The following is a 27,838-nucleotide window of genomic DNA, read 5'->3' on the forward strand; positions in this document are numbered from 1 at the left end:
TATTTTATTTATTTTTCACGTGGTTATTTTAAAATGAGTAATTTTATATAAAACACAACTCACATTAGAGAAGCCTGTTTACTACTTTAAAACATAAAAAAACACAAAGACTACCCAAAGCTAACCTCACTTAATAAAGAAACTCTCTTGTCATAAATTTAACCATTTGAATGAATACAATAAAATAAGTTCAAAAGCCATTAATCAATGCATGAAGCATGAATCTGAATCTGAGAGTGCAACAAGCTTTATGCTATAAAGGAGGGTGCTGGGGTGGAGGAGGTGAGGCTTTGCCAGCAGTAGCAGTGTGGTGCATCAGCATTGATGCAAGCAGGGATTGGTGAGAAGTATCGCATATTTAAGTAAACTGCTGTGTTAAGAGAAAGAGCTGTGATTGGCTGTGGGAGCTGGGAGACAATAATTGTGATCAGCTGGTCATCAGCTGAGCATATGAAATACTCTGTCCTGCATGAACAAACAGTAAGCATCATATAAAGCCAAATATTAAATAGAATAATCAACAGATTTAAAAAAAAATAAGGGGATTAGCTTTATAATGTTGCAAAAAGCGACTAAAAACTTTAAAGTGTGAAAACCTTAGAAACTGACCGGAGCATGTCAACTCTACCTGTCTCTCTCTGCCTACTGTTTATAGAGCTTTTCAGATGATTTGACTTGTTTTTGCAGTTTAATTATTGATGTGCTGTATTTATTAATTGGTCACACTGAGGGGTGTGACCAATTAACACAGACAGGTACAAGCAGGCCCACAGATTTCACCAGACCCCTGATAAACCCTGAGAATGGGCCCTTCCCAGTTGTAATTAATTGAAGGCATCAATTTATGTGTGCTGGATTGGTAGCATTGATGCTAGTCTTGGTGCTACTTTTCATTCAATGTTACAAACTTTTTTTAAAGCCTGTTTATGCCAATTCTCCCTTTTTTGCATATGTTAACCCATTTTGGTACCACTAAGTAATTTTTGCCCATTTTTAATCACGTTGTAGCCATTATTCTCCTATTGCTGCTGCTTCTGTTAACCATTATTTGCCACCATTTCCTCACTGTTTATACCCATCAATGAAATTATCTATCTTTATGTTGTTGTTTTGACACTTTAAATCCATTTTGCCACTTGTAATCCATTACCCCCCCTTTTCTTGCTGTTTTTCCACTTGCTGTTGATTGTTTGCCCTCTTTTAATGTGTTTTTGCCTCCTTCCACTTATGTTTGCCACATTTGAATTCTATTTCACCACCTTTTTTACCAAGTTATGCCACTTTAAACACATTTTTGCCACTTTTAACCCATGTTAATTATTCTAAGAGAAGGCATTTAGATTTTGAAGGCTATATACTAAGGCATAAATATTTTTTTTTCAATTGTTGCTTTGAAAGAGTGGTTATTAGTCAGGCTAAAAATAAAATATGGTTATCACAGCTTAGCTTCACATCAGTCAATGATTTTGCTGACCTCTTAAGAAGACTTTTTAAGGATCTGGGGCAACCCTGTTCTTTTAAAAAATCAGCCCATCTTGTAGAAAGAAATGAAAAGGAAATGAGTTTGAGTCTATTTCAGGATATTTTAATGCCAAACACCATACTAACACTCATGTACAACATCAGAAAAGTCAATAGAAGAAACAAATAAAACGAGGTACAAACAATGTTTTTATATACAATCAGCTCTGCAGGACTTCCTGTGCTGCTTTGTATTCAACACAGGAAATATAAAAATAAAAACCAGGTATTAAAACTGCTCCAAGATTGTCTGTAGCTGGTTATGTTACCGACCATAGATTTGAAGAGCTCAGGACAACACTGGAGGGATGGATTCTGATTTTAACCTTTTATTTAGTTAGGATCCACTTTTAAAATCATAAAGGATCCTTCTGCTTTCTAAAGTTAATAAGAGGAATATGGTGTTGATTTCCTTAGACAGCATTTCATGTGACGGTCATCTCTCCATCAGACTTTTCCTGGATATCGTCAGAGCCCTTTCTAGGCTCATGAAAACAAACTGCAGCGGGGGAAAGGTGTACAAATGCTTATTTACATCCCTCTTTGAAGGGAATACAACATTCACATTTGTATTTCAGAGAGACATACAAATAGCTCTGATAAACTACGACAGGAGGGGAATTATTGCTTGCTTGTTTTGTTAATCCATAAACTGTACACAAGTCACATAGCTGACATTCACGTATAGACACACTGTACACTCGTCAGTGTTCGCTGTCAACACTGGGAATAAAAAATAAACAACTTCTGTACAGTTTTTATAGTTGATATACTGTTATAACTGAACCTGTAGCACAGTTTAACCATTTGGTGAAGTTTTAATACAAGGAAAGTGGATTGTACTGTTAACACTCCAGTACTCTGACATTAACTCAAAAAAAAAAGGGAACTGCTGCTCGGCTACATTCAGTCATCTTAAAACCACGAGTCAAACTGATGCCAAAGACTAAAGGTAGAAATGCTCAGAAAAAGGTTGACACACACAGAAACGTGTCTTTATAACTAATTTCAAAGTGTAGGGACAGCACGTTTGACAAACCACAAAGGAAGAAGGTCTCACTTTAACATCCTTTGGTTAAAAAAAAAAACAAACAAAAAAAAAACTAAAATGCTTCTTAATAAACTTCTCTGCAGACTCTAGCTTCCGATCAGTACTATGCATGTGTTCATGTACGCTACACATCAATGACATCTGATTAAAAATCTAGATATAAACAACATATTTACATAAAGTGTATGGGCGGTCATAAATTATTATTACACAGTGCTTTATTGCACCTTTACCACCGAGAAGAAAGACATTCACAGGCTCACAAGTTTACAGCTGGAAGCCAGACTCATCTCAGGTCTGAGGACAAATATTTAGAATGGAGGGAGGGACAGGTTGGCGCTCTTGGTAGAGACAAAACTGAGGTTTGTTTGTATTTCTTGTTATAAATGAGGCGGTTCTCAGAGAAAAATACTCTGTAGAGCTAGGTTGTTGAGTTGCAGCTATGAAAAATGCTTAACCTGTTTTTATTTGTCGTTTAAAATCTGAATCTCCCGCGCTAAAAAGTTACGGTAAGGAGAGCTTCTTTGCATATCTCCAGTAAAAATCTGTATCTAATATACAATTACGATTAATTATAGAGAAAAGTTGGTGTTTGAAATGTATAAAACATCTAAGTTAGTGGCGTGAGCTTGAATATTGGGACCAGGCTCCTGAATCAATTCTCAAACATTCACAAATTCATGGACTGAGGACCCAAAAAGTTTTGGCAGCTGAGTCCAGTAACAGCATGTTGGAAAATCCACATGGAGCTAACGCATTTGTCATCAGTGGCAGTTTGTCGAGTAAAGACAGTTTCTCTGTCCTTTAGAGACTCTACAGTGTTCTGTACTTCACCCTGTACTTGTTAATGTTGAGATAATGGAGGACCTCAGGGGTGCAGGTGGTTGTGCAGGGCAGCAGGCCTTCTTGTTCCTCTCCCATCAGCCACTTGCGGTTGTCGGCAGCCATGTCGCTGGTCACGTGCTCCTTGGCCCAGGAGTCCAGCCTGGCCTGAAAGCGTCTGTGCAGGCGGGTGTTGACCCTCTGGTGGGACTGAAAGAGACATTAAACCAGCTCAGACACGGCAACAATTCAAAGCCCAACGAAAAAGTCACTGATGTAGGATTTATGAGATTCTGAGGCTTTTCATAGTTATTGTTGGTAGTTAGAAGCTAAAGGTCAACTCAGACCAAAGATTTGCAAAAAGACGAGTTGAAACTTGCAATGTTTCACTCTGCAACGCTCTAAACCAGTGGTTCTCAACTGGTGGGTCGGTACCCAAAAGTGGGTCACAGAGCAGTTTTCAGTGGGTCGCGACTATGTGTCTGAAAAAAAACAAATGGTGGCAAAAGTCCTGAAGTCCTTTTTGGACATGCATTGATACTTTTAATTTTACCCCGTTTTACTGTGAAATTGGGTAAATTTAAATATTTGATCAATATTTCAACTAATTTATCTCCTCTTTTTGCAATAAATGGCTATATTTCCCACGATAATGAAGTAATTTCACAAGTTCTCTGGAAAATTGGCAAAAAATTACACATAATGATAGGGAAAAAGGTATAAAATTAGTCAGTTTTGTCCCTTTTCTTTTTTATATCGGGTGTTTTGGTTCACCCTGACGACTCTTATCTGCGCCCCAGTTTCCATTCCTGTCTGTCTTGCAGCTGCTTCTTTGTTTTGCGTTTTATTGTGTTGTGCTTGTAGCAAGATATGGGTGAAGACAGTGATAGTCAGTTACTCGCTGCGGTGGGAATTTTGCTTTTGTCAAAACAGCAAAGAAGACAAAAAACTAGAGGATCCAGACTCTGGTGGCATCCATGGGTGCTTCAATGGAATGCCCAAGGAGCTTACGCTAATTTATGCCGTGAGCTTGAGGCTGGAGATATTCCCCCCTTGTTAATTTCTTCCACTTATTCTTGGCCCAATTCTGTCAGCTAGAGGAACTGGTGTGGCCTCTAAAAGGCAGAGCAATCACTAACTCCTACTACTACTATAAAGAATAAAAAAAGAACACAGTAACAAGACCAACATGACAGTTAATGTTCAAAGACAGTTGTTTAACTGTGATGTCTTTTGTCTTTCTCCACAGATTGTCCGCTGTCATGTCTCTGAGTTAAGCCTGTTTCAGACAGGAAGCGTGATGCGCTGGTCTGGACGTCAGTTTGTTATTCAGAAATGTTTTAAACATTATCATTACTGATTAACACAAAACATGCATGCATGAAACTTGAGCCAATTCTGCAGCTCTCTGTCCGTCCTTTAGTCTGAAGAAGGCAAACGTATGTCACCATAGATTAAAAAATGTCCAAACCCCTTAATAAAAAAAACAAAAAAAAAAAACAAGACTATATAAAATATAAGACTAGGGCTGCAACAAACGATTATTATTTTTTTTTTATGACGACTTATCTGGCGATTATTTTTACGGTTGGTCGACTAATCGTGGCTATTTGGCATACTATTTTGGATCCCCGTTTTACCTTGCCTTCTTATGCATGCACACTTATGAAAACTTAATGGTTTAGCAAATTGACATGACATGAAAGTATTGACCTGATAACTAAAGTAAATTGCACACTAAATAGCGTTACTGAAAAAAACGTTACCCTAACAAATATCAAAGATGGTTTTCCGACTGATTAACGTACGGCACCAACGTTATAAGTAGGCTACTGGAATTAATCCTCGTGCCTGAAGCACAACGGGCTCAGTAACTAAATCCAAAAGATCTAAAAGATATTCATGCAACTTGCAAACTTGCCCACTCGCGGTATTTGAAGATGCGGCAGCTACAATGAGTCCTTACCGGCCGGTACTAGATTTTACCAATATAAAAACACAATAATACGACCCGTTGACACTTGAATTCCCGCGTCGACAAATTTTTATAGTCGACACAAACGATTATGTCGACGAATCATTGCAGCCCTATATAAGACCACTTCTTCACAGCATGGCCATATAACACAGAAAAAAAATTCCCTTTTTGGGTTATGTTTAAATGAGCTCATTTTATCATTCTTACCCGGTCTGTAAACAAAGCTAATGTGATGACTATATAATATTGCATTATGAACTGGTAACGTGTATAAAGCTACAGCTTTAAAAATATTACTGTGTTAAACTGTGCCTGATGAACACTAAATGGATTGAAAAACACAAAAGAAGACACAGCTAAATCCACATTTTATCATGGTAAATGCAGGGTGATAAAAAGGTTAGGTGCTTAAAGTATTTGGGCTTACCTGGTGAGCCCGTGTGAGCGCTGTGTGTCTGTACATGTAGTCCTCTGACTTGCAGACGTAGACCATCTTGTAAGAGTTCAGCTTGAACATGCACTCCATCTTTAGCTCACCGCTGCCGGCCTGCGCCTTGTCAGAGGGTCCCTTGGTCAACCTGTCTTGCTGTAGCTGCTCCCATCCTTTCTGGCACTTTCTTATCCGTCTCAGGTTCCTGAAAGCCAAAACAAAACATAAACTGTGAATAAGACTGACTGGTGCCGGAGAAATCGTCTAATCACTCCACACATCAAAGGGGTGCATCACGTTTACAGGGAAAGTTCGCACAAATTTCCAACATCTCTGATTTTATATAACACAATTTCATGTTTGTTATATACAAAATGCAATCTTAAAGCAAAGCTCTGTGATCAGGCACATGGCATCAGGCAAATTTGGAGAGAGAGCAGCCAAATTTGAGAGGACTGTCCCTTTAAACATTTATTTGGAAACCCATGCATTGTAACTCACCGAGGAACAGAATTAGAAAGGAGTCAAATCATTCGTGGGAAATGTGGATCTATAAGAGCAGCAGAGGCAGCAGTGGTAATATTTCTGTACAGTGCACTTCCATTGCACAGCCACATAAGGTTCAGATTTCATATCCTTGAAAAACATTTTCCTCATTGGAAAAGGACCCTGATTTTGTGCAGGTAATAAAAAAATGCAATTATTCACCCCACCTGAATGAAAGTTTTAAATGTGTACTTACCACTGAGGGTACAGGTGAGCGGGGACTGAAACCATGAAGCAAATTTTGCATTCAGGGCTCCACTTAAAAGACATGACAGGGAGGCCAAATTCATGTAAAAACTGTTGGAAACAAACACTACAAAGTCGCTGCCTGATCGAAAACCAATCAAAAATATGAGCTGAGGAAACTTTGATGTGCACAGATTTTCACCAACAATGTACAGAGAGTTATGACAATGAGATGAAGACCCAACACAACTTGAAAAAGAAACTGCTGGATTTTCTTTACTTGTTTTTCTTTTGATGAAGGGTCCTTGGTGCTGCTGATCTCTCATAGATTTAATGACAAAATGAATAAGGACAAGATGTGGGTGAGCCCACTGATAAATCAGTTAGGAACCAGATTTATGCAATGGGTTAAATAAGAGAAAACTTCATTTTTGTGTTTGAAAAAAGCCCTTTGAATGTTTATGGTAATGGACAGCCATCTCAAAGAAACAGAAAAGCACTAAAAAGCAAAGACAGACGGGTCTAATGTGCAACTGTAGCTTCAAAATAAAAGTGAACACGACCATGTCTCCATGCACAGCTCAGAAGTTTCAGGAATAAATACACCAACATGAAATTACAATTAGACAATCATTTTATTTACAAACCTCACGCCTCTGTACAAATGGTGTGTGCTTGTCCAGTTTAAAAACTTATGAGCACTAATTTCTGTCAAACAGTTGAAAAAATGTTTTTGCAACAAAAAGTTGCATGGGGAGTGCACTGTTTCCACTCAAATTGGTTACAAACATAACACCTAGTATAACAGACTTAAACATAACAGATTTTTGAACATTTACATTTGCCAATCACATTAAAGACCCCCTGTGGTCTGAAAACAGTCACAAAGAAAGGGCTTAATAAGGAAGAAAAGAAAACCATGACTTCACTGTCCTTTCATAACAAAGTCTTTCAAATACGAGGGCTTCCATGTCTCAAATGCAGGTCAAGGATATTGTGCAACGATGAAATCAAATTAAAAAGTGAAACCCATTTGTTTTGCTTTGCATCCATTTATTTTTGCCCCAACTATACACAATGAAAACCATCACTTCATTTAATTTCAATACAATGAGAATAATCAAACCAAAAGATTCCTTACTGCTGTCTGCTAAAGTCCAAAGTCAAACCCATGATCAAGCTGAACACATGATAAAAAACCTTACTATAATAAATAAAATTCCCATTAAAAAGGAACTCAATAATGAATAAATAAATTCCATTATTTTCTTTTAAAAAGATGGCCATGTAAAGTGCAAACTTCCATAAGAGGCATTTGCCAAAAACTGAAATGTTTACAACTAGAGACTCTTTAAGAAAACAGGAGGGCATTCAGGCACTGTCGCCGTTTTCTCCAACCCTGATCTGTTTCTACAAAACAAAGAGCTCAAACTTCCGTGGTCAGAAAACACTTCATGACACGGGCTTGCGCAGAAGTGCCCTCTTTTCTATCTCTGAATCAGGAGTTTTGTTTGGCAGCTGGATTGGCTTTGTGACAGTGGAGTGGCTGCTCGGCTGACTAGAGCCTCAGGACAGAAGCTTAAAGTGTTCAGACAAGAGGGGGCTGGAGCCTCACCTGGGCAGAAACACCGGCTTCTGGGCGAGATGCTCCCGGAGCTCAGGGGATGCAGAATCAGAGTTCAGGTATCTGCCCACGTAGTCGGACCACCTCTGCGTACGACAACACAATAAAAACATAAACTACACTGCATATACCAATGTAAGTTACAGAATTATACAACAGTTAATGAACAAAAAAGGAATGCTGTTAAGATGCAGTGATATTTAAAAGGATCATACTCAGAATTACATCATGTTGGCCAACCAGCAATCATCATTTATCATCCTCTGTTACACCAATTATACAATGCTTTAAAGAATATTTACTCCCTTGGATGTTTTACCGTTTTTATTAATATTATAAACTAGAATGGCCTTCTGAGGTGGCAGACCCACGCCTAAGCAGCGCCACCGAGGAACTCACGCTCCCATTGATTACTATGGTGTTCAAAATTCGAAGTGCGAGAAAAAACGAACGGGTGGGCGGATCAACACCAAAATCTAATCGATTCTTCCCTGTCACTATCCCAATATTAGCTGAAAGTTTAGTGAGGATCTGACTTTCCGTTCTCGAGTTATCTTGTACAAATACAAACAAACAAACAAACAAACGAACAAAGATACAGAACCCTTTACATAACCCCCTGCCGATTTCATTCCTGGCTACTATTACACCAAGAAGACAAAAGAACACTCCAAGCAACTCAGAGATAATGTTATTGAAAAGTGTAAGGCAGGGGATGGATACAAAAACATCTCCAAGGCTCTGAACATCCCTAGAGTTCAGTTAAATCCATCATCAAGAAATGGGAGGAATATGGCGCATGTGTAAATCTGCCTGGATCAGGCCATTCTCACAAAATGAGTGACTGTTCAAGGAGACTAGATAGAGAGGCCACCAAGACACCTATGACTACTCTGAAGGAGTTCCAAGCTTTAGCAGCTGAGATGGGAGAGATTCTGCAGACAACAACTGTAGGATCATTAGGATTCTATCAATACAGGCACTGCTAAATGATTTTGATTATTATCAATACTTCTTTGCATTATTTTGTGTAAAATATAAGACATGACATGAAAGATATGTGAAGTTAACAATCAAATCTTATGAGGGAATGATGAGCAAAGTCATTTGACATTACCAATACAATAAGTATTCAAAGGTGCACAAAGCAAATGGATAATTTAGTGTGAACTGTGGTGGATATATTTTGAATGAGTCTTACTTCTGCCTCTGCAGGCTCGTCAGAGTTCTCCTCTTCTGTGTCGAGCAGCTCCAAGGCCAAGCTGACAGATCCTTTGCTTTTAATGAACATCAACTGAAAAAAAAGACACAAGCCATAACATTAAATAACTGGAGTTTTGAACCACCCAGAGTCCAACTCAGGAAATTCAAGCCTTGACGTACCTTAAAGCAGTTCTCATCAGACATGAGCTGCTCCGCTTTGCGTTGGTAGGCCCCTTCTGCTGCTGCCCTGGATGTCTGTGTGGACAGTGTGCCTCCTGTGGCTTTGTTGGCACTTTCACTAAGATACATGTCCGTTACACGTGCACAGACATCATCAGTTACGAGGTGCTGGAGCTGTAAGGGAAGAGATTTAAAATGTTGTCACAACATTAAAATTAAAAGTCGGATAAGATGGCAGTACAAGTCAAATTATATCAAAGTCGGTTTTATACTACAGCAACAGAAATACAAGTCCTAGACACCCAATATTGGGTCTTCTGTAAAATTACAAACAAAAGAAGGCAGATAAACTGTCTGAAATACACAAATGTGTTGGTTACGTTTACTGAAATGTTGCCAGCATATTTGTCTGATTTAGACACTGCTCTCTCTTTTGCTTGCGGCAGATTTGGATTTTAAGCCTGATAGATTTCTGCAAATATCTGTCACCAGACTGATCAATCTTTAAGCTTCAATATGAAGCTTTGTCCTGGTCAGAGAATGGCCAAGCCAATCGGTATAATTTGAGGAGAAAGAGGTGCTACCTACAGTCGTAGTTCTGTTGAACTGCATGCCTGTTAACTAGAGGTGGGAGAAAAAACTGATTCTTAGATGCATCTTGATGTGGAGGTGGAAGATTCTGCATCAACTGATAAATGTCCAACAATCGATAATAATCAATTATTTAAATATTTAATACTGAGGAATAGCAGGAACAATAATGTGGAACTCTGATCACGTAACAGCAAGATTTAGATTACCAGTTGTTCATCTGTGAAAAAATACATTTTTATTTGTAATTTCAGATGCTGCTACCTTTGGTTCAGTGCAATTGCAAAGAATGTCATGATTTTATTATGTTGGACACAGTTAACCTGACACCCCAGATGGATGTGTTTAACACATCCATCTGGTAAACCTTCCATAGACGCTGTTTGGGTACGGGCAGCGCCTTTGAAAAAAAACTCGGAGGGTGACTGGATGAACGTTCTGTCTTTCACATCTTTATGGGCCAATTAGAGCAACAAAACACGTGACATAGCCGCTACTGAGGAGTAAACTTCATAGAGAACTGCAAAACGTGAACCATGGTGGCCGCAGACTTTTTTTGTTTTTGAAAAGAAAACAACTCAACGCAAGTTGTGATAAAACTGGCGCTTTAGCAGCATCCACGCTAATCTTTTCCGCTATAATTGCAATGGCCTCTTGTCTCTGCTTGCTTACGACACGACTCCGCTGCACCTGAAAGTACTGCCCCTCGCCGCTGATTGGTCCTGTCACTTTCTAACCAGGCCCAAATGGATCAGATGGGAGCTTTGCAAGATGGATTGGCCAGTGAGAAACACGGAAACAAGCGAATCCATCTGCTATGCAAGGTTAGGACACTGACAACAACAGAAATGTAAAAAGAAACCCAAGTGCATCTAAAGGCATCAATAATCGATTAAGAATCGAATCATAATCGTAATTGAATCTAATCATGAGGCACCTAAAGATTACCACCTCTAATGTAAACATGGGGGCTGTTGAAGAGAGTAGTTAAATACAGGGAAGGCAGCAGTTTTATCAGAACTGGCCAACATTTGATTATTTAAAATATAGAAAAGAAACACAATGGTAGCTTTAAGGTGGTAGATATTTTTGCTCTTCTTTCAACTAAATTTAAATTCACCAGCTGGCTCCACTGTGATCAATGGTATCTGCTTCCTTCTACTTCTACCACCGTTGACACAGTCTAGCTTACTTACACTGCCATCTGGTGGAAGATCTATGTAAACCTTTTTAGTTCTCCCAGCCTGTTTCATATCACTTGAGCCAGAAAAAAAATAACAAAAAATACTGAAAATCATGGTATACTGTGCAACAATACCCTGCATATACCCTGATCATGCATTTTAGATAGAAGTGAAGCTTTGTGATTCAAAACACTGTTGGCAATAATTATTTTTAAAATCTGAACTGAACTGAATACTGTAGAAAAGCTGCACGTTTTAGAGTATTTTGTGTGAAGTAATGCCAAACAAGTGTTCTAAAGGTGAATGTTCTGACCTGCCGTACGATGCTCTGGATGAGTTTGTCCATGGTGAAGGCAATGTAGGCATGGATGGTGAACATTTCTCTCAGGGAGTCCTCATACTGAGCTGGCTCCATGTTTCCATCCAGAAGATTACGCACCATTTCCAGAAACACAGAGTAATAGTCTTCAACATCCACATCCACTGCAGGAAGAAAATATAAATATTTACAATTAAACCAGGAGCTTTTTGAACTCTGAGATGGACATATTAAAGCTTTGGTCTTCATTTCTCACTTACTAGGCTCTTTCATCTTCAGTTGAATCGCTGGATTTTCATTCTTTTCCCTTTTGAGCCCCAGCACTTCTCTTTCCCAGTCTCTCTCACGGCTGTCCTCCTCTATCTGCTTCTCCGCCTGCCCGTAGATTTTCAGCAGGCGAGAACAAAGGATGTGGTGAAGACGAAGGAAGACGTACCAATAGTTGTTCACATAGAACATGTTATAGACCTCGTCAGAGCCGCGCAGCTTCTGAGCTGCCGTGTTGTTGAAGAGGAGTTTAGACTTTGACGGGCTGCTGCCAGGCAGGCCGTTATGCTTCTTGGGGGCATCTTGATCCATATCCATGTCCTCTTCCTCCTCATCTTCCTCTTCTTCCACATCAGAGAGCTCCCCTCGCCGTGCAAACAGCAGGTCAGGGATGAAGTGGTGAATGATCTGTTTGATCTTGTACTTGTCTTCTTTCTGGATGCCCACCTGCCTTTTGACGTGGTGGATGATGAGGGCGGCAGCGTCCTCCAGGATTTGGCTGTCTTCGTAGGTCAGAGTCATGTGTGGGCCGCTCGGCGCTGGCGTGGCAGTTTCTTCTGATGCTCGCTCCTGGCGCTAAAAGACACAGTCAAAATGAGATGGGGATGAAATTCAAGTTAATCTGTTTTAATGAAAAGAACTACTCTTTGCAGCTATATAATATTTACATGTGAACAAGTCATTCTGGCAGCATTTAAAGTCCAAAAAACTGCTGAAACTTTAATGTAAAAGGTAAACTATATAAGCACCATAGAAAGCTGTCAACAGAGAGTTAATGTTGTGTTACTTTTATATAAATCAGAGTATCTTAAGACCAAATGTCTCCTTACGTCATCATAAAGCATCTCAATTTCATTCAGTAACGTCTTGGAGCGTAACACTTTGGTGTCATTCTGCTTGAAGTTGATGCCTTGATGATCGAGTGACTTAAGGTAGTATTTTTCATTCTGCTCCCGCCAGATTTTGTTGAAGCCTCTCTGTGCTTCTCTCCACTCCTCTTCCTTCATCTTTAACCTAAAATAGACACAAAAAAGAACATTCAGCATTGCTTGTATAAATATCAGATAACAAAACACACTTCTAGACTTGCATAACAAACAAAAATCACATTATTAACCTTTTAAGCACTATGGGGACAGACACAGCCGGGTTCCTCTTGAGCCCATCTATTATGTCGTGGGCTTTGTCTCCATATATCCGCTGGATAGCTTTGCGATGAATGACCTCTGAAGAGCCACCCATTGTGTTGTCCAGCTTAAAGCGCAGCTGTTCCTCAGCTGACATGCGAGAGAGTCTCCGCTGCACAGTCTCCAGGGCTCGTATTGTGGCCAGGTTGGATTCCAACACAACATCCAGCTACAGGGGATGACAGTGACATGGTTAAAGAACCAAATTTAAATATGGCTGGTGATGCTGGTGTCAAAGTTGTGTTTAGATAGCTCAATCTTTTTTATCTTGTCTTTAGACTCCAGAACAAAGAGCAACAAAGAGATAAAGTGCTGCAAAGACTGAGTATTGCTCACCTCAAAACGCTCATCCTCACATCTGTAAATGTGCTCCTCATACTGAGTCTTTTTGGAGCTCACAAATGTGGAATCTTCAGACCACGATGGGAATGACACCCATGTGTCGTTCAAAACCTGCAACAGAACATTCAGTTCAATTCAAATTGAATTTTTAATCCTGATGTTTGATTAGTAACACATGAAGTGACACAATTTACTCATTCAGTTATATCACAGAAAAAAAGACCCACGTCTTTTGATCAACTACTTTTCTGTTTCATTTACATAACTCTGGATTTTTTTTAAAACTTGATTTATAAAAAAAACCCCAATATTTTGTAGTAGAAGCAGTCTGAATCCTCTTAGGATGTATTACTGTTTAACACTCAGTATTTTAAAAACCCAGAACTTAAACAGCTTATTCAATAAAAATAAAATGTTCCGTCTTTGTTTTGAAAAAGTACCTAGAGATGTGCACAGTCAGCAGAAAAATTCATACCTTGTTAAACTGATCGCTGTATTTTAAATAACTGCAATGTCAAGCTGTGCAATTACATGATTGTGTAAAAGCCTGCCAATTATTTCAATATTCAGTAGTACCTGAAAGGTTTAACACATGCCTGCAATAAAGTCTTGAATTTTACAAAAGATCCTAGGCGTGTAACAGAATTTGCATACATTAGTGGTGGGCAGTAAACTGGTATCAATACCGTCACCAGTGAAATTTCTGCCACAGAATGGATTTTTGTGACACCATTACCGGTTTAAATGCCAGAAAATGTAATCTTAAAACACAGCAGTTGAACAAATCATGATATCCTATTTAAGAGACCTCTGCTGCAGCCAGGTAAATCTATTCTACTCATACTATAACTCAGTTATGACAGAAACACCTTTTACAGGCAGACTCACCTCTCTGCACAGCGGCGTCCTTCCTGTGCATTTGGGCTGCTGGTAGCTCTTTGGCAGTGCTCTGTAGCTGGACCCCAGCCTCTTACAGGAAGCGTAGTCGATCTCCATGGCGATGCCCTCTGTTGCACGCTCCTTGGGTAAACTCTCAGCGTGGCTCGACTCCCCATGACAAGACTCTCGGTACCCCAGGAAGTTTTTGAACCATGTGAAAAGCTCGGGGAATTTTCTGTCAGTCACAAAAACATACAGAAAGTTAACAGTTGATAGCAAAGCTACAAAAAGTTTTGTGAAATAGCTATGTCAGAAACACACAAGTTAGCATTAGATATGATCAGTGTTAATTTTGGCAGCTATTTGTAATTTTAGCCTTAGTCTTTAGACAAATTGTCTTTAAGTTTTAATCCCATTTTAGTCATTTCTATCCTTTTTAGTGTTAGTCAATAGAAAGTCCTCACATTTTATTCTTTACTTTTAGTCCAAGCATTTATTTCCTTGACTAAATCTGGTACCAAATCATGGTAGTGTGTTCTATACACTCTGTCAAGGCTGGCGTCCCTACTTTCTACAGTTGAGAGACAGAAGAGATAAAGCTGCATTGTTTTTTGACAGATTTACCACCAGTAGAGAAATATCAAGGGTTTTGAATGTCTGACAAAAACTACATTACATTTTAGTCTAGTTTTAGTGATCTTGACGAAAACCAAACTTACTTTTTGTCAGTTTTAGTCATCACAGATCTATTTTTGTTACTCTTAGTCTAGTTTTTGTCATGGAAAAAAAGGGTGTCAACGAATAGTTTTAGCTGACGAAATTAACACTGGATATGATTTGTTGGGACTTGTCTATACTCTGTTTTGCTGTTTATCAAAACCCAAGTCAGATGAGGGCAAAACAGACTTGATATATAAAAATAATATATCAACACACATTGTTCATTGCACTGGATAATTTTTAAGAATTTATATAATTCAAAAATATAAAAAGATGTAAAACATTCCTTTTATACAGAATATAAAGTACTGATGTAGCTGCAGCACTGACAAGACAGCATGCTTGTTTAACCTTACCCAAGAAAAGGGATGACTAACTGGACCAGCTCGGCACGAGAGATTACTTCTTGGTTAAAAATGTGAAGACATCGCAGGAAGTTGTCGTAGGCCTCGGAGCTACGAAGAGCCTTCTTCACCTAATAAAATATTTCCAAAGAAGAAAGAGAGCAATGTTAAAAACATCAAGATAATACATTCCATGTTTAGTTTATGACAACCTAAATCTTAATACTTTAAGGCTTTAAATATTTAAACAGAATATAACATACTGACCTTTTCAAAGAACATGGTTTCTGTGCTGGTGCTGTGTTTGCTGACTTCAGTCAGGCCATGGTCCTTCCCCATTATTTTGGGTTTCTTCTGAGAGGATAAAAGAAAAAGCAAAGTTATGATTGCTGTGGACTCCCAAAGATTCTTGTTTTATTTTACAAGATAGTAAAGGTTCCAGGAGAGGAAAATGTAGTTTTTAGTTTGGTTTACAAATAGACAGCTGCAAGTCGTATCATAAATCCAGTTAAACTACACACAGCCTTGACAAAAATCCATGTTTGAAGGAACTGTTCAGGAGAAGTACCGAATAAACCTTATGGTCAATTTAGAGGCACAGGTAATGTGTGGATGATGGAAGTCTGAATGTGTAAGGACTTCTAAATAAAAGTCAAGCTTCATGAATACAGGTGCATCTAAAAGACTAGAATATCACGAAAAAGTTTTTTCCAGTGATTAAATGCAAAAAGTGAAACTTCCATATATTCTAGATTCATCTCATACAAAGTAAAATATTTCAAGACATCTTTGTTTTAATCTTGATGATTATAGCTTACAGCTCATGAAAATTAAAATTCCACTATCCCAAAATAATAGAATATTGCAAAACATAAGTCTAAGAAAGATTTATAATACAGAAAAGTTGAACTTGTGGAAAATCATGCTCATTCATGACTCAGTACTTGGTCAGAGCTCCTTTTGCACAAATTCCTGCATCTCTGCTCGTGTCATGGGGCCTATTAGTTTGTGGTCCTGCTGGGGTGTAATGAAGTCCATGTTACTCTGATAGCAGCATTCAGCTCATCTGTATTGTTTAGTCTAGTTTCTCATCTTCCAGACTCTTTATGGGGTTCAAGCCGGACCAGTTGGCTGGCCAATCAAACACAGTAACACCATGGTCAGTAAGCCAGCAGTTTTGGCTTCACTGTGGGCAGGTGAAAAGGAAATTAGTATCTTCATAAAGCTTCCCAGCAGATGGAAGCATGGGGGCTGTAAAATCTCCTGACTTTGGACTTGATAAAGACCAGTGGACTAACAGCAGCAGATGACATGGGCCCTAAACGTCACTGAGTGTAGAAACTGAAAGCACGCTATCAAAACCTCTGACTCTGGGCCCCACTGATCTTCCTCCAGACTCTGGGATCTTGATTTACAAATGAAATCAAAATACACTTTCTTCTGATAACAGGATATAGGACCACTGAGACGACAACAGTCCAGTTCTGTTTCTCCTTAGCCCAGGTAAGAAGCTGATGACATTGTCTGTGGTTCAGGAGTGGCCCCACACTAGGAACACCACATTTTAGTCAATTTCTTGGACTTGTCTGTGTGGTATTTAATGATCCATTGACTCCAGCCTCAGTCTACTCCTTGTGAAGCTCCCGTAAGTTCTTGAATCTGCTTAGTTTGACAATCCTCTGAAGGCTGAGCTCATCCCTATTGCTTGTGCTCCTGTTCTTACCACAGCTTTCCATGAATCTGCTTTAAAACAGCCTCTGAGAACAGCGTGCCCTTTCAGCAGTGGCTTTCTGCTGCTTACCCTCCCTGTGACGTCAACGATAAACTTCAGTCTTCCTAATGGTTGTGTGTACTGAACCAGAGTGAGGATGAAGGCTCAGGAAAAATTTGCAAATTGGAATTTTGCACAATATTCTAATATTTAGAGATAGTGGATTTTTGGTTTTCGTGAGCGGTAAGCAGTCATCATCAAGATTAAAACAACAAAAAAGTTGTGAAATGTTTCACTTTCTATGAGATGAATGTAGAATAAATGGAAATTTAACTTTCTGATTTAAACCACAGGAAATAAAGAACACATGTATGCACACGAAAGAGCTTTGAAAACAAAAAAACAAAACCTTGCAGCATATTCACATTTGTAAAATCTAAAATACGTAGGAAGGAAACAAACCACACAAACAGCTACAGTGTAGTTACATACCTTGATAGGCGGTGTGGCCCCCACTCCACCAGGTCTTCTGATTGGCAGGCCGTTCTGATTCAGCCTCTGTTTGTTGTTCAGTAAGGGTCTCTTAACAGTGCCGCCATGGTCGTTTCGCACAGAATCTGCCCTGTCTGGAGTAGCCTTGCCCAGCAGCTAAGAGGAGATAAAAAGCTGATTATATACTCATCCAAATAGAAACAGAAAGCATCTCAGTCAGTCTGTTTAAATATGGTCAACCTTTAGAACAGACCAGCTTAATAAGACACAGTAGGGTATTGAGTAAGTGTTCAGTGTTGGGCATTTTTTTCAAGTTTAGTCATTTACATACACAAAACATAACATTTTGCTTATTAGAACTGCCACATACAGCCAATCCACTACTTCAAAATAAAAACATAATTGCTGTTGCATGGTAGGTGAAGATTCTTACGTTCAATCAAAAGGCTACAACAAGTGTAGCTCCACTCTTTAGGATCAGATAAATACATTTAGAAACCCAACAGAGGGGTACTGAAAAAGTAAGAAATTACGGATCAGTTGTTTTGGTATCTTTCCTAACATCTGACAGTGGAAATGCACGAAACTCTACATCATACTGAACTAACTGAATCAGACAGGCCAGTCAAAACGCAGTGCAAGTCTTACCATTGAGCTGTTAGCATCAGGGAGGAACTGCCCAAACTCTGACAGCAGATCCTCCTGGTTCTTGAAGAGTCTTGCCACTTGAGTGTAGACCTCCTGCTCGGTCAGAGCTGGGGTGTAGTTTCCTCCTGCCTCTTTAGCATTTCTTTGTTCTTTCTGGAAATTGAAGATGAAACTGCAGGTCAAACTCTTGTTGCTGAGTACCAGTGGCATATTTATGCGATTTATCAGTGTTTTCTTTATTTGGGTGTATTTTCTAACCTGGTATGTGTGCAGGATTTCCAGAAAAGCCTTGTAGATGTCTGGCTGACCCTGGAAACGATTCTTGATCTTGTTGACGTAATTGATAGCGTGGTTGAACTCCACAGGCTGGTTGTTCTGAAGAGGAGGTGCACTGGACGGCGTGCTACTCACCGGAGTGTGGGACTGAACGGTGGGTGAGCGTGGAGAGGCATAGGATGGGATGGATGGGTTTGGCTGGCTGGTAGGTGTGTGAGCTGGAGACTGAATTGGCTAAATGGATCGACAGAGAAATGCATAAAAAGGTCATTCATGAAAAAACATGACAATAATAAACAAACAATACAAGTTGTGAAAAGAGGAAAAAAGAAGCAAAGTATACATGAAACTTGTTCTCTACCTTGCTGGTTTTATTTGGGGCGGGTTGGGTGGGTGCCGGTGGAGTGGCGGTGTTGGTAGTATGTGCGCCAGGCTGCGACAGACTCTGGTGCTGGTGGTGGCTCGCAGGTTGGCTGGATGCTCCACTTACAGGGAGGTTCTGAACAGAAATCCCATGAGGAGTGATGTAGTGGATCTGACCAGGTGTGGTCACGTTGACTAGATCATTGGTTTGAACCTCAATCTTATATCCAGGTGGCAAGAAAGTGTTAAACCCCATGATGAGGTCTGGGTGGCCTTTGAAGAGCTGGGACACCCGGTTGATTACTCCAGGAGTGTCTATGCTGTAGTAAGAATGAATGACATAAATTAAACTTCTGAGCTTTTCTTCTGCATGCCACACAGAAAATGTTAAATGTGAAGTTGAGAAAATCTACACGAAATTACCTCTGTGACTTGAACTCTTTCATGATATCAAGGAAATCATTATAAACCTGGGGCTGGTTCCCAAACTGTAGCTTCACTTGGTCCAGATAGGACAAGGCATCTTCTACCTGAAAAGTAAAGAGAAAAAGATGATTTTTCAGCACCTCCTCCAGGAATAAACCTGAAAGTGTTTTCAGGTCTGTATACTTTTCCATGAAGTTTTACCTTTAGCCTCTGAAACTGCTGCTGTCCTTGAGCTGAAGTCATGGGTGCCGGTTGATGAACATGTCCTTGGACCACTGCAGGGCCCTGGGACTGCACTGCCAGGCTGTGTGCATGGGGACCAACATGAGGTGCAGAGCTGTTATGTCCTTGTGCATGTCCACCTGTGTTCTGAGGCATTGTTGGCACCTTTATAAGAAGAAATGAGAGTGTTAGGATCAATAACCTCACTGATTACTCTGCCCTTCACGGAGTTACAAAAAACCCCAAGAGGATTATCAAACTCAGAAAATTTGAGAGGGTAAAAACATGGCATGCAATTGTTAATTTTTTTTTATCTTGAAGTTTAAATAAAACTTTCCACCTACGGACTCACCATGCAAGAGGCACACTAGTATTTCTGTAATTTACCATATTAAACAACTCCAATTCAGAATTTTTTCAGAAGTAAAACTGTTTTAAAGTTTTCATTAGACTGAGAAAGCATCCCATGCCTTTATATCTTCCCGTTCAGCCTACTGTTACCTCTCTCATGTTAACACTATGTTCAGAATGCTGCTGCTAGATTTTTAACAGGTAGCAGGAGGCAGGAGCTAATCAGTCCAGTGCTGTCCTCCCTCCATTGACCCCCTGTTAATTTTAGAATTCATTTTACATTTTTATCACTTGTTTCAAAATCCTTTATGGTTTATCTCCTTACCACTTATCTGACCTTTTAATCCAGTACACTCCAACACAATCTCCCTCTGATCAGTCTCTCCTGGTAGTCCCTCGAACTCAGGGTAAACTCAGAGGTAATCCCACCTTTTCAGGTGCTATCCCCCATCTATGCAAACAAGTGCCCTCTCACATTAGATCTGCTATGTAGCTTTGTTTGTTTGAATCACATCTCAAAACTATGTCAATTAAACTGTCTTTTAAATAGCTTTCTGGTTATATTACACAATGTTGTCTCTTCATTGTCACTGTTATTTGTTTTCATGCTTATTTTCATTTCTCTTTGTGTCGGTCTCTGAAAGGCACTTCAGTCAGCTTAGGCTGTTTTTGAATATGCTTAATAACTAAATTTGACTTTGCCTGAGACTTAGTACCCACCGTCTACTCCTTAGTGAGGATCTGTGATACAAATTTCTATTTTTCAACCCATCAAATTTATTCAATGAGAGATGTCCCAGTTTGGACCTCCAATTGTACCAAAAGTGGCAAAACAGAGAATGAGGAAAATAAGCATGTACTAAAAGAGTTGTCATGATTTTTTCCAGGCACATATTTGCGACCCATAAAAAGGACCTGGTGACCAACTTTTGAGTTCCCACCCACCAGTTGAGAACCACTGCTCTAGACTACACAATATACTGGTAGACATTACTCAGAGACTGACAGTCACCATTGCTAACCAGCAGACAAATCACAAGGCTCACAGTCTCCAGCGGTTTAACATTAAGTTACATTTTTGTGGTTCAGGCTGACTCTGTGCATAGAACTCAAGTAAAATCTAGACTAAAATGTATTTCAGTTTATGTAGGGTTGATCAATAGTTGGAAAACCTGGCTGATGCTCTTGTTGTTGATAGCGCTTTGACTCCCTGGAGAATTTTTGCCAACAAATGTTTGTGTAAAATGAAATGTTCTCGCTTGTTTGCTCATATTGATTTCATTTTTATTAAAAAGCCCTGAAATAAACCACTTCTCCCAGCCACCTTTGCCAGTAATGTGTCTGCATCTGCCATGTAGCTGAGAATGATAGCAACTGAGGGTGAGAGGTGATGAGCCTTTACCGTTTGCCATTAAAAGAACAGCTTCCAGGCACTTTCTGTGCTCCCTACATATGCACAACAGGTTAGTCTATCAGTGATGCTCAACGTATGGCTCATTTGTGATGATTTGTGGCTCTTTTATGTCTTAATTTGAAATATTATTCCCTCAGAAAACCTTAAAAATGAAAATTTTACCTCAGAAATTATCCACTGCAGGTAACATTAATCCATTTATTTCCCACACTTACACAGTAGGCTTTAATTGTCAATGTCTATTTTTGTCTGCATATTTCTGCATATTCTGCGCTAAATATATATTTTTTTCCTACTTTAATTCCATTTGTACTGCTATTAGCTCATTTTTGATATTTTAATCCAGCTTTTTGCAATTTTTGCCCCTTTTTTGCCCCTTTTCACCCATTTAAGCTGCCTTTTGCAATTAAATGCCACTAATTTCCCATTTTTCCCACCTTTTTTTTCTGATTTTTGCCAATTTAAGTCACTTTTCACTCATTTTGCTCCACATTTTTGCCACTTTTGGGACCATTTTTGCCACCTGTAACTCATTTTTTGCCCCTTTTACTCATTTTTGCCACTTTCTGCCCTTTTGTGCCCCTTTCTCCAAGTGTTTGCTGCTTTAAGCCCATTTTTGCCACTTCTTTTTGTCAATTTTCTTCCCTACTTGACACTTTCTCCTGCATTTTGCCATTTTTTGTCCCTTTTTGCCACTTCTTGCCCATTTAAGCTGCCTTTGGCAATCAAACACCAGTTTTTGCCCATTTTCCCACTCTTTTTTCTGATTTTGCCTATTTTAGTCACTTTTAACTCATTGTTTGGTCACCTCCCACCCATTTTTGCCACGTTTCTCCCAGTGCTTGCTGCTTTTTGACCATTTTTGCCACATTTAACTTATTTTAATTGCCACTTTACACCACTTAGATTGTGGCTCTTAAAAGTGTTTTTTCAACAATTTGACTCTTTGGGTGAGCAGGGTTGAGTAACACTGATCTAGACATATACCTAAATATCAGAAATAGCAAATGGAAGTGAGGTAGAATTCCAGTGGAGATTATTACAATTACACTTAGCACAGGACTTGCATTGTGAAACATTCTCAATGTAAGACTAAAACCTAAGATTTCTAATCCTAATGTTGAATTTTTGAGAAGAACCACTTTAAAAGGCAGCTTAACAAACATGAACTGTCCAGAAAGACTACATATTCAGAAGTCTTGTTGTTACTCATCCTTCAGTGAATTTAATAAAATATTTGCATACTTTACACACAAAAAACACAAAGGAAACTTTAGCTGGAATATGATGAGTGGCTAATCTATGACCCATCCAAACACAACAGTCCTGCCTGCAGGTTTCTGTCCGAGCCAGTACTGTTTATACTATCATACCTGGTAGCCTTGGGGGAGAGAATACTGGATTCCAGTGGATGGCTGCATGTTGTCTGCAGCTGTATCAATCAAAGTCTGGGCCGGGGTGAGGGCCCGGTGCTGTAAGCCGTCTGCTGTTCCTTGCAGTGGGGGGCGGTGTGATGGCTGTTGCTGGGGTGCAAATACTGGTTCCTGGTCCTCCACACGCCTCTTCATTGTACACGCATACTCGAAGGAGCTAATGTGGACAAAGGCAGAGGGAAAGTAAACAGTCTGTTTGGTTTGAATCAGTCTGAGACCTTTACCAACTTAATTAGTTTGAGCTCTCTTTAAGAGAGTATGCTCCTCTTACATTTATTTTACAGTGAGAGGGGAAAATTTGTGGCTGACCACAATACTTAAAAAAAAAAAAACACTTAAGAACAGGGGTTCAGAGTCTAATTTTGATTGGAGTCTTTTTTATGGACATGACAATTAAAGAAATTTCTTGGTGCGTTGAATTACAAGGTTGACAAAAGCTTCTTAGCTTGCAGATTTCCCCACTTTAGTTTAGACATAGTCTTATCCCTTTCAGATATGTCTGCAAGCTCTCTTATTCTCAATTGGATCAGTAGAGCTGCAGGGACCTTTTAAGTCAAACATATTGAAACTAAACTGCCTGTCACAATCTAGAGTTCAATGCCAATTTAAAAAACTGATATTATTTCCCATGCTCTGCTGTCATTACAGGAACATTTTCATATTAACTTAAATTTTCATTACTTGTAAAATTTGTGCAGTAGCTGAAACAAAAGCTTCTAAGGAAACTATTTGACAAAATGCTTGTTCAGGACTATCCTGAATGACATGCTGTCATTGTCCAGCAGAATGACTGTGGCAGCTGGTTAGGGACCGTCTCAAATGCATAGTGGAAAGACACATGTAAAGTTCAGCATATCGGCCTAATTTAACTAAAAATATACACCAACTGTAATGTAATTTCTTTTTTTTCACAATATGATGTTTACCTCTTGTCTTGAATTGGGGATTCTAATTGATAAAAACAGCACCAACAGGGTAATCTAGATGACCCCGATGAAGGCAACCAGCCAAATGTGTCAATCTAATAAAGTTGTTCTGTTAACTACAAGTATTGCTGGTGACATGACGGCACCTCAAATCATCACTGACTGTGGAAACTGAAGACACTGGACTTCAAGCTCTGAAGGATTCTGGGCTTCTCTGAGCTTCCTCCAGACTCTGGGATCTTGATTTACAAATAAAAATGCTAAATTTACATTCATCTGAAAACAGGACTTTGCACAACAGTGCAGCAGTCCAGTTCTATTTCTTCTTAGCCCATGTGAGGAGCTTATAACATTGCCTGTGGTTCAGGAGTGGCTCAACACCAGGATCACAACACTTATGGTCCATTTCATAGACCTGGCGCTGTGGAGTGGATCTTTATCCACTGACTCCAGTCTCAGGCCACTCCTTGTGAAGCTCCCCTAAGTTCTTGACAGTGTTAATTTGGCAGTTATTTTTTATTTTAGTCTTAGTCTTTAAATGAAATGTCTTTTAGTTTTAGTCATATTTTAGTCATTTGTACCCTTTTTAGTTTTAGTCTAATTTTAGTTGACAAAAAATCAAAAACATTTCAGTCCAAAAAAACTCCTCACATTTTAGTCTTTTAGTCCAAGCATTATTTTCTTGACTAAATCTGGTACCACATCATGGTAGTGTGTTTTATGCAGTCTGCTAAACCTGGGGTCCCTGCTTTCTACAACTGAGAGACAGAAATGCTACAGTATTGGTTTTTGACAGATTTACCCACAGTGGAGAAATATCACAGATGTTGAATGTCTGACAAAAACTACATTACATTTTAGTCTAGTTTTAGTCATCTTAACAAAAAATAAACTTACTTTTTGTCAGTTTTAGTCATCACAGATCTATTGTTGTTACTCTTAGTCTAGTTTTTGTCAAGGAAAGAAAGGCTGTCTGCGAATAGTTTTAGATGACGAAATTAACACTGGTTCTTGAATCTGCTTTTTTTGACAATCCTCTGAAGGCTGAGCTCATCCCTGTAGCTTTGCATCTTTCACTTCTAGTCAACTTCCCATTAACTACTATTTTTTGATCCAGTCTGTCCTTTCACTAATGACCTTCTGTGGCTTACCTTCTTGTGAAGGGTGCCAATCAGTGTTAATTTTGACAGCTACTTTTAATTCTCATTATTTAGATTTTTAGTTTTAGTTATATTTTATCCCAGGTTTTGAAGGATGTATGGAACACACAAACATGATCTGGTACCAGATTCAGGCAAGAGAATAAATGCATGAACTACAACACTTGACTTGGACTTGTTATGGACTAAAGCTAGACTGAAACTATTAAGGGTACAAATGGCAAAATGTGACTGAAACTAAAAGGCATTTAATCTAAAGACTAAAATTTAAAATAGCTGTCAAAATTAACACTGTCTTACTGAAAAACCAAACTCCTTTTTAGTAAGTATTAGTCATCCAAGACTGAGGCAAGTCTCAGTCTAGTTTTTATCATGGAAATGTCAGCAAACATTTTTAGTCATAGTTTTAGTCCATGAAATTAACACTGGTGTCAATGATCGTCTTCTGGACATGTTTCAAGTCACAATTCTTCCCCATGACACTGGATGTCTGTACTGAACCAGAGCGAGACAATAAAGGCTCAGAATGCTCAGAAATATTGTGGATTTTACACAATATTTTGAGATAATGGATTATTGATTTTGAATGGCTGTGAGCTGTAATAATCAAGGGTAAGACAAAAAAGTCTTTAAATGCTTCTCTTTGCCACTTTGAGATGAATCTATAACATGTAAGATGAACTTTCAGTAGTAAACTTCTACACCGTGTTGTAATATTTTGAGATGCACCTGTGTATGACAGTTCAGAGATAGGACTTTTGGCCTATATCTTTAAGCCCAACTCTAACCATAGATCCCACACGTTTACACAGAAAAGTAATTTACTGACGATCCCTCAGCTAACGTCACTGCAGTCGTTCAGAGCAGCGCAGACATTGTGCTCACTGCCCATTTCGGAGAGCACAGCGGCAGAGCGCACGGTCTTTGGTCGCAGAAATCGTCTCTGTCGCAGATCCGATTTCAAAAATTCTTCACCGAAACGCGAACCAAAAAAGCCAGAAAGCGGAAGGCGGCGCAAATTGTCGACTAGCGTTACAAAAAGGCTAACATTTCGCTGCCAGTTAACACTTTTACAGTCGAGTAGGCGCTGTCTTCTCGCTGTGGTTCGCTCGCCGTAGCCCTGCCTCTTCCCCTCCCCCTCTCTACCAAACACCGAGCTTAGCTTAACGCCATCGGTTCTCGGTGAGCCGACCGCTTTCGCTTCTCCGATGGCTGACGTTAGCTTCGTCCTAGCTCGAAGTTATGTGACAAGAAAGCGAACTTTAACGAGCTGGCACGTTGAATAAGCGAGTGTCTTTTTGTGACTCTCTGGGTTTTTACTGGTCGTCACTTGTAAACGGAACTGCACTTGAAAAATCCAGCTGAGTTTAACGTGTCGGCTAAGTGACGTTACCCTTGCTGCTGCTGGGTAGTACGTGTCGAAAAGAAAACAACCACGCTTCACCGCAGCTGTCAGTGCGACAACACAGTCAGCTGCTTAGTTTCAAACATGTAGGCTACAGTAACTCCAGAGAACTCAAATAAATACCAAATCCTGCTATTAATTTGGCTTCGCTTATTGGTTTGATCAGGGAGAATGCTCGCTAGCTACAAAGCTAAGGCTAGCCTTTACATTACGTTAACGTCGCATTAACATCAAGTTGAGCAACAAAGTTCAGCTGTATTAATTTTGTCTGAAGCATTACGGATCTATTCTCCCATCATAACTCCCACTTTAAGATAACTATTTATGACGGTCAAACCGATAAAGCTACAATGGACTGCAAGGAAACTGCATGTTGTCAAGTCAGTCAGCTCATCGCTAGCATGCCAGCTAATTCATGGTAGCCGCTTAGCTTGTTAGCTGAACAGCTAGCTTGACTAACTTACCTTCGCAACAAGCAAGCGTAGCCGCGGATAAAACCCCACAATTTATTTGGATATATAGTGAAAACACCTTACCGTTCCATCCCACCATCAAACCAACAAGTGTTAAGACTGCTGTTTGCTCTGTCCGGCAAGGTTACAGGAGCTAGCCTAATGCTACGATAGCACAACAACCAACCCCCCTCAGCACAGGGTCTCATCGGCTAACAAGCTAACAGTACTTCTACTTACCTCTCAGGGCTGCCACCAGCAACGATATGTCCCACCAGTGTAACAGAGCCCGAACAGGAGACCGCTACTTGTACATTCACCTGGCCGTGACAAAAAGTGAAGTTTGAAAAAGTGGTCCTGAATGGAAATGTCAAAAATGAATGTGGTCGTAGAGGCTACGTCGCTAACAACAGTGTATGTATGAAGCGGTGTTCCTTGAACATAGAGGCGTGTCTATCATAGAGGCGGGCTGGTCTCCTCCCAGTCTAAACTGGGATTGGTCAGCTCTCCAGAATGAAAACAAATCCACTAAAAGCTGTGGACTGGTTGGTTTATGGTCACTAACTGTATGAAGGGTGAAAATAACACACAAAACTCTTGATATAAAAAGAATACTAAATATAAAATTTTAACTCCAAATTTCCAGAGGTTAATTTGGTGATGAAATAATTCCCAAGTCTTTAAAAACTCTGCTGTGAAGTTTCAGACAAGTCCAGGGTTGGTGGAAGTTTTTTCAAGCCAGAAGTATCAAAACCATATGCTTAAATGATCAAAAATTATTTTATCACAACATATATATCACTTTTATTTTTACTTCCCAAACATTTGTATTCCTTAATGTTTTACTTCAAGTGACATTTTTATGTTTTGATGTGATTTCACATTCATTTTCATCACCTTAATTTTCCTCATCACTTTTTGTTCCTTCCACCCTTGAAGCGTCTTTCCTGAAATGATAAATGAAAATGTCTGAGCTGTTAATGATAAATGATGAATGACCAAAACTATGTAATTTTCCGCTATTTTCTTCAAATCAATCACATCAATTCACATTTTGTCACTTTATTTTTTAATGCAACTGCATTTTTATCACTTTATTATTAGATTAATATGAGTTTTTACAACCTCTACTTTTATCATTAAATTTTTGACTTTCACTCTTCTTATAAGTAACATTTTATTTCC

The 27,838-nt window shown here is 39.3% G+C and overlaps 1 protein-coding gene across 3 annotated transcripts; it reads right to left on the minus strand.

The window, feature by feature from the left end:
• Positions 1-1,492: 1,492 nt before the first annotated feature.
• On the minus strand, positions 1,493-27,076 carry LOC121508322 (paired amphipathic helix protein Sin3a-like). Of its 3 annotated transcripts, none has more exons than XM_041785105.1 (21): positions 26,894-27,076; positions 22,651-22,867; positions 19,492-19,677; positions 19,288-19,394; positions 18,863-19,184; positions 18,484-18,735; positions 18,226-18,378; positions 17,578-17,733; positions 15,642-15,725; positions 15,387-15,505; positions 14,320-14,545; positions 13,426-13,542; positions 13,020-13,258; positions 12,733-12,916; positions 11,896-12,478; positions 11,630-11,799; positions 9,542-9,715; positions 9,360-9,452; positions 8,150-8,244; positions 5,800-6,007; positions 1,493-3,604 (listed from the first exon to the last, which is right to left on the minus strand). In XM_041785105.1, exons 2-21 carry the CDS (start codon positions 22,843-22,845, stop codon positions 3,386-3,388), a joined length of 3,882 nt encoding a protein of 1,293 aa, XP_041641039.1. In that variant the 5' UTR covers positions 22,846-22,867; positions 26,894-27,076; the 3' UTR covers positions 1,493-3,385. The 3 variants fall into 3 exon arrangements, with proteins under 3 accessions (XP_041641039.1, XP_041641030.1, XP_041641047.1); XM_041785096.1 differs by having other exon boundaries at positions 15,642-15,728; XM_041785113.1 differs by lacking the exon at positions 1,493-3,604 and adding an exon at positions 6,304-6,352 and having other exon boundaries at positions 5,866-6,007; positions 15,642-15,728.
• Positions 27,077-27,838: the final 762 nt, after the last annotated feature.

This window comes from Cheilinus undulatus, linkage group 1, assembly GCF_018320785.1.
Source record: "Cheilinus undulatus linkage group 1, ASM1832078v1, whole genome shotgun sequence".
Lineage (NCBI taxonomy): Eukaryota > Metazoa > Chordata > Actinopteri > Labriformes > Labridae > Cheilinus > Cheilinus undulatus.